This window comes from Cryptomeria japonica, chromosome 1 (assembly GCF_030272615.1).
Source record: "Cryptomeria japonica chromosome 1, Sugi_1.0, whole genome shotgun sequence".
NCBI lineage: Eukaryota > Viridiplantae > Streptophyta > Pinopsida > Cupressales > Cupressaceae > Cryptomeria > Cryptomeria japonica.
The window spans coordinates 558,724,737-558,732,786 of record NC_081405.1 but is presented as its reverse complement, the minus strand read 5'-3'; the positions used below and the strand labels follow the sequence as shown (position 1 = coordinate 558,732,786).

Below are 8,050 nucleotides of genomic sequence, written 5' to 3'. Positions count from 1 at the left end.
ACATTTCTCCTCTATTTCATGCAATAAACTCATCATAGTAGGTTTTGTTGGATAATTTAGGGGTTCCCCACCTTTAAATTAAAGGCTTCCTAAAGATATCCCATTCATCTATGATGTTCCTCAATCATTATCACAACCCCTTCTCATTGATATGATGACAAATTCACTCTCTAATAAGCACATAATTCTAACATCCTAAGTTTTTGCACACTTGAATTACAGATTCTAGATTCGTTTTGGTCAAATCCCTAGGATACCAATAAAAAACATGATATTTCTATAGTTCATTATAGTTAATTAAAAAAAAATGACGAAAAATTATGTGCAATTTTGTAATATAATTTAACATCTTTTGAAAAAGACAAAAAAATGGCAAACAATCATGCAGAAAATTTCCTATATTTTGATGCAAGAAGATAATGTAGTAATGAATGCCTTTATTCAAATATGTCTTAGATAACTAATTCATGGTTCTTTTGTGAAAATGAATTAGAGTAAGCACTTAAAGACAACTCTAAAGGTGGCAAGTGAGATGTTTGTGTTTCAAGTCAGCATACAATAGCTACTAAGAAATTGAAATTCAACACTTTTAGATTCATTTCCACAAATTAAAAAATTAACCTAACCACAACCCCACAAATGAAAAATGAAAAATTTTCACTATTACAAAAATTCAAATAAACAATTTTCACTATTACAAAATGCTGCAATTTGTACTGTACGCAATAGACAATAGACACATGATCTACCTAAAATTAAGAAAGAGTGCAGAAAGGTTATCTCAACCAATTAAGTCAGTTGTGACAAATGTATCAGCCACTTACAGAATCTCCATTATCATTTCTATTCTGGGGATTGCAGTTCATAAGCTTATGAATCTCACAGGCAAAAGCTTGTAAATTTGACGCGGAAGATCCTCCTCCTCCCACAGACTGTTTAGCCAACTCCTTCAGTTCCTGGGCCCGTTTCCTCATCTGTTTCCCTTGTTCACTTCCCATCACCAATCTTACAGCCATTTCCACCTTTTCTTCATTCGGAACCTCATCCATGTGTTGGCAAAACTGAACACCAATGCCCAGTTCCTCAGTCACCAGCTTAGAGTTAAAGTGCTGATCTGAGAACATCGGCCATGTAACCAGCGGGACGCCCATCATGATGCTCTCGAGAACAGAATTCCATCCACAGTGGCTGAGGAAGCCACTTACAGAGGGGTGGGAGAGTATGAGCAACTGGGGCGCCCACCCCCATATGATCAACCCCTTAGTTCTCTCCATAAAACCTTCCGGGAGGTAAGCAGCATGAGAATCCTCCATGTTCAGAGCTATAGGTGCAGTTTCCGGGGATATTTTGATGGACCAAATGAAAGCCTGGTCGCTGGCCTCAAGACCCCTGGCGAGCGCTTTGGTTTGCTCTTGTGATAAGAAGGCTTGGCTTCCAAATGAGACATACAAAACCGAACTCGGGCTTTGGGAATCCAGCCATTGCAGTAACTTCTCCTCGCTAATGTCCGCCATTTTCCCTCTTGTATGAGAACTACCCTCCGACGGTAAAACAGGACCGACAGACCAAAGTGGCCTGCCGCTTATTGTGTTTTTCAAGTGCTGCAGATAACGAGTCTCCAGATCGTCGAAAGTATTGACAAGCACTCCCCAGCATTTGGTGATCGACTGCATCTTCCCTGTAACAAATTTCAGCATCGGATCGGCCGAATCAGGGTTGAAATATCTCGCAGGAATCTGATCTTTGGTAAATGTCAACGGAGATGAGGGAATGTTATCGACTATAACACTGTCGCCCTCCTTCCGCAGTGTGTTAGTCGAAATGGAGCTGCAGACGGCGTGAAAAATCGAAGTCGGGAAAGCCCCCATAGCGTAGAAAACGACCCTGGGAATATTATGCCTCTCAGAGGATCTGACGGTCCAGTCGATGAACATGTCGCTGATAATACACACTGGTCGACGACTCCCCTGCTGTTGGAACCAGCCGTCGAAGGGCTGCTCAAGGCTTTCGACTAAAGAAATTATGTCCAACGAATATTTGGAAGACACAAGATCCATGCTTTCTCGTCCCTCAGGTAGGCCTTCAATTCCTTTTGGGGGACAGAGGCCTACAAGATGAATATCCAGACCAGCTGCTTTGCGGGCTTCGTCCACGGGACCTTTGAGACGCTGTGCAATAGTGTGAGTGGTGACATAGGTAACGGTGAGGGAATGTGAAGCCAATAGTTTGACCAAGTCTAGGGAAGGGATACAATGACCCATTGCAGGATATGGCACCATCACCACATGGGGCTTTTGCTGGAGATCCATCCTGTTAGTCTTGTATGAAATTGCAGGTAGTTTAAATGGGTTTTGGTACTTGACTGGTTTAGAAGTTGGGATTGTGTCCAAAGGAACTCAATCAAATAGACATCAGGACCATACTCAGAATAGAGAAGAGAAGAATAAGAATAAAATATATAAGTTTATTGAATCAATGGATTACAATTTCAGCATATTAATGTTACTCGGAATAGATAAGAGAAGAATAGGAATAAAATATATAATATGTCTATGGAAACAAAATTAAGAACATCTAAAGAATTCCAACATTTATCTCTATCTTTGAACCTGCAAGGATATAAATTACCTTATTTTTCTTGAACGCATCTTTCTAATTAATGAAAAACTCAAACAAGATTTGTTTATATGGGTAAGTAGTTTACTTGGAAACCATTAATTGCATCAAAAACTGTGGGCTAATTCACATGACACCTTATTAAGTGGTTTCTTGAGGTGGCACACTTTCAAATGCCTCTATAAAAGATTCTAAGATGTGTCCAAAAATAAATTATTTTCTTATCATAAAATTTTGTCAAATTTCAATCAAATTTATTTTTATTATTTGATTTTAAACAAAACTATTCTTTGTTTCATAAATAACATATATGTCTTAAATTAATCATATTTATCCTGACAAATAAAATTTTCCATCTTATTTTAAAAGATTCCAAAATGTGTCCAAAAACATATTATATTCTTATCATAAAATTTTGTTAAATTTCAATCATATTTATTAAATTTAAAAACTTTAAACAAAACTATTCCATATTTCATAAATTATAAATATATTCTAAATTAATCTTATCTATCTTGACAAATAATTTTTACCTTATTTAACTTTAAAAAATAATCTATTTTTTTACCATTACTACAATTAAGATGTTCCTTATATCTAAATTTTAGATAATTTTTCAAAAAAGATGTACAATAAATTTGGAGCAAAAATTCTAAAATGTATTTCAGATATATATAGCGACAATATCAAAGAAGAGTGCCTTTTTTTAAGAGTATTCGGAAGAGCATCATGATTTTGTCTTTGCATTGAGTGGTATCATTTGTTGATTGAAATAAGGCATCTTCATTATAAAAAGCATTTTGTCTGTCAACTTCAAGATTAATTTATTGCTTTTCATTATAGTCAATGTAATGGTGAAAATTGTATATCCAAGCCACTTTATTTTATTGATTAGAGTGGTTTTTATGCATATGGCTTGAGTTTTATTTGTTTTTATTTATGTTTTTTAAACTGATTTTGATTTTGATTTCATTTAATTTTTATTTTGAATTAGATTTGTAATTTCAAAAGTGATCTTTATTATCTAAGTATTTGTAAAATGATTCTTATTTTTTAATTAAAATTCTAATTCAAAGTCAATTTGATCTAGATTTATTTTCATTATTATGGATAAATGTAAAACTACAAATGTTTTGTTTGTGATTCTTCATGTTGTATTTAAAAGTGCAATACTAAGTCATTTTAGAGTATTTGGTCATCCTAGATAATTAGATTATCCAATTTCATTGCATCTTAAACCTAGCATTACTATTTGCATATGCATTATCAATAATATTTATTAGAGCATTTACATTGCATAAGTATCTAGAGAATTTGTTATATCTGTGAATGTTGTTCTCAATATTTAATCTAGCTATTACCATATCATATGTACATGGTTCAACACAAGTGAAATAATTATTCTTTTCATATGCAAATCAAAGAGTACAAGAAAACATTTTATATAGGAATAGACTAAGAACGTCAAGACAAACTAAAATTTCATTCTAAAAAACATTATAAAAAATTGGATACATGCTACTAACAAGAGAAATAAGGAAACTACAATCCTTAGATCTGTACCCCAAAGATATCTTATGTAGTCAATTTATACCCTAGAGAACACAATAAGGAAAATTGGCATATGTGGAAATGACTTAAGACAATAAACCATTTATACATCATCATAAAAAAGAAACAATCATAACACATACAATTGGACTAGTAACATATTCATTATATTATATCTTCATCCTAAAATGTAGATCTTTGTCTCTACTTTACATATCACAGTGTATCTCTCTTAATTATATTTAATCTCTTCCAGATATGGTTTACAATGTGCATATATACAACCATGAATGTTTATGATTCCTTGAGTTGACTAATGATCTATTTTTATACCACAAACCATATACAGTAGCCTAAGTTGGCTCTATTCCTATTCCTTATCATTCCAGCATCGTCCCCCCTTTTAATGATATCTTGTCCTCAATACATGAAGCTAAGTTGGATAGGAGTCCCTTGTAGGTCACCTTGAGTTGTTACAATGTCTTCTTTTAGTTGTTTTTTGCTTGTTGGATCATGGAGACTTGTCCCTCTATCTGAATTGATTTTGCTTCTTCTTTCACCAATGTGTTAGGGATCTGGAGTTGTTGAGCGATCCTGTTTGTGGCACCCAATATCCCTTGGAGATGTGGCAGATGTGCATATTGCCTCCTCGAGCAGTTTGATCTAACTCTTTATCTGCTCCCTCTATATCTAGATTTGTTGTAGCTAACTATTTATTGACTCCATTTGTGCTCTTATTGCATTATCTGTATCTATTACCATATTGACTTGTGTAATTTGATCTTCTAAATTATGTTGCCCCTTAGTTATCCTTGATGACAAAAAGGGTGACATTATGGGGCTTTGTTTAATGCCAGTTGACATGGGGTATACCTTTCACTTAATGCCTAGGTACTAATGGTTTATGTTATGAACATTAAATGCTTAAGAACTGCACTATCGGCATGTTGTTTAAAAACCACTTTGCATAGTGTTGTCGGCAATATAAGATGTGGGTCCCTTTCCACCGATGACTTGGAAATGAGCTAGTGCATTGTACGTAACTGTTGGTTGGTTGACGTGGAGTGGCGTTTAAGTGACATGTTTTAATGAAATAAAAGTTGCTTTTGATATGGATTTTAAAATGCATTCCAATATGACAAGGGCTCGGCATTTTCTTGTCAACCAAGAGATATTATTGTGTTTCTGTTATATTGCAAACCCTAACAGGTCGTGGCCGTGGGTAAGGAGAAGGTAGTTACTGTGACCGATTTTGACCGTTTCTTGATGTGGGTTTTGCATATGTTAATATGCAGTCGTAGGCGATATCGATGGTGGACTTTGTGGCCACATATATGGGTATTTCATCCCGATTTTTGTAGATTCTTGTCTGCAAAACTAACATCTTTTTTTCAAGTATTATCGTTTCATCATTTCAGTCTTTTGTTCAAAAGAAAAAAAAGGAATATGTGTTGTGGTAAAAGATTTCAAAAGATGCAATGTCATTTACTTTTTTTTTCATATTTGAAAAAGAGCATGGGTTATTCGAAGGTATTTTTTCTATTAAGTTGTTTCCCTGTTAGTTATGAAGGATTCTTTGGTTAAATGTCATTTTTAAAGGAGTTGTTAAAAACAGAGGAAATCATGTTTTTGCATAATAGTTTTCTTCTTCTAAAACAAAAAATAATTTTTTTCAGGATCAATTGATAAAACCCTGGTTAGGGTATTATAACTGTTTTCAAAGGTTATATATGTTGAAGTTCTCACAACAGATGATGAAGCAATTTTTATTGAAACAGAGAGCTGTATTTCAGTAAAAATGGAGAACATGATGGTTTTTTGTAACAGAGTGTATAAAAACTTTTGATTATGAGGTATACTTTGAAAATAGAACAGTATATGTTGAACTCTCTGCCTTTATTAATATAACGACTCAGAGAGATGTATTGTAGTGTTTTAATAGTACCTTGTAACTGAGGTTATTGCATATCATTGTGTTGGAAATCTCGTTCAAACACTGGCAAATTTGTAGATACACAAAAATAGTGTAGATATAAGTTTTTCAATGCTTGTAACTTGAGATGCTATAGAGATAATGTGAGATATAGGGGTGGGTTCTCCTTGAAGTCTGATACTTCTAAATGCAGTGTACTAAGTTGGTGCTCATTGAGTTAATAAAAGAAAATTCGTTGTGGAGTGATTTTTTCTACCCCAAGAGGGTTTTCCACTCATGAAATCTATTGTGTTATGGGTTCATTTTTATCTAAATTTGTTTCATTAAGGTTAATGCTCTGATACCTAAGCTATGTATATGATTTTTTGTTCACAAATTGTGTCTTGCTTATTTTCTGCATTACTTAAACTGTTCAAGTTATATTTCCATTTGTAGCAGTCTGTTTTGATTATAAGCATTACAAAGGTTATTCAAAATGCATATTGAATAATCAACTTCATATGCTTTAATAAAGTCTTGTCTGAACCTCTACGGATTGTTTTTAATACTCATTGATTGCAAGTTGTCACAAAGTTGCTCAGTTTTTTTTATTTGTCCAATTTCGGTCTGAATTTCACTCACTCTGATTCACCCCCCCCCCCCCTCTCTTAGAGTGAATCCACTTCCAACAAGTGGTATCAAAGCATAGGGTCCCTTCATATAGCTCTTTCCTAGGGATTGATCCTAGTCTTTGGAAGTATATATGGCCCAATCACAAGAAGGTGCTTCACTTTCTAGAGCTCCTCTCTTTGATGACTCAAATTATGTATTCTAGAAAATCAGAATGGAAACTTATCTAGTTTCAGTTGATCTTAATGTATGGAACATTGTAACCACAAAATATGTTGTTCCTTCTACTATTCCCACTGATCCTGATGCTAAGACATAATATAAATTAAATTCTAGAGCTAAGCATGCTATCTTGTGTGGTCTCACCAAGGATGTTTTTGTAAAAGTCATGCATTGTGCATCTGCTCATGAGATATGGAATGAACTTGAAACTATTTATCAAGAGGATGCAAAGGTCAAAGAATCTAAGATTCTCACACTCAAAAATCAATTTGAGTCTTTGAGAATGAAAGAAGATGAGACCATTCCAAGTTATTTTCTCATAATAGATGAAGTTGTAAATTCTAGAAGAGGTCTTGGTGAAACTATTGATGAAAAAGATGTTGTTAGGAATCCTTATTACCTGAATTTGAAACTAAGGCTTCAACCTTAGAAGAAAAGAAGAGTTTTTCCACAATGACTCTCGATAGCTTACAAAGCATACTCATAGCCTATGAAATGAGGATAGGTAGTAATCCTTCCACTTCAAAAGAGATTGCTTTCAAATCAGAAAAAAAGAAGAACCTGATAGTGAATCTGAACTTTGAGATGCTATAGAAGCCCTACTTGTTAGAAAGTTGAAAAAGAAGTATAAGGGTAAATTTCCCTTCAAGTTCTTTAATTGTGGCAAAACTGGACACTTTGTTGCTCAATGCCCTCTGAGTGACCAAAACAATGAGGAAGAAAACCCAGAAAAGTTTTACAAAAAGAAAATATGGAATCCCAAAAAGAAGTTTAATTCCTTCAAGAAAAAGAAGAGTCTCTTTACTAAAGAAGAATCTGAAGTTGAATCAGATGACTCACCTTGTGAAGGTGGTGAAACTTTGTTTATGGTAGAGATAGAAACCCTTTCAGAGAAAGACCTGATTAACAAAACAAAAAATAAAATTGATGATTTGGATCAAGGTGAAGTTGATCTTGAAGGAGAGTTACTTTGTGCTCTCAAAGAAATCAAGAGATTAAAGAATCTTTTAGCTTCTCATGAAAGCTCAAACCAGATCTTACAAGTTGAGTTGAATGACTCAAACTTGGCAACTACAAACCTGAAATCTCTTCTTGAAGAAAGAGAAAAGAAAATTGAAA

General features: G+C 34.0%; 1 protein-coding gene across 1 annotated transcript; it reads right to left on the bottom strand.

Moving 5' to 3' along the window:
- Nucleotides 1–719: 719 nt before the first annotated feature.
- LOC131056909 (scopoletin glucosyltransferase-like) lies at nt 720–2,519 on the bottom strand. The gene has a single exon (XM_057991182.2). The coding sequence runs from the start codon at nt 2,307–2,309 to the stop codon at nt 813–815; it is 1,497 nt and encodes a 498-aa protein (XP_057847165.2). The 5' UTR covers nt 2,310–2,519; the 3' UTR covers nt 720–812.
- Nucleotides 2,520–8,050: the final 5,531 nt, after the last annotated feature.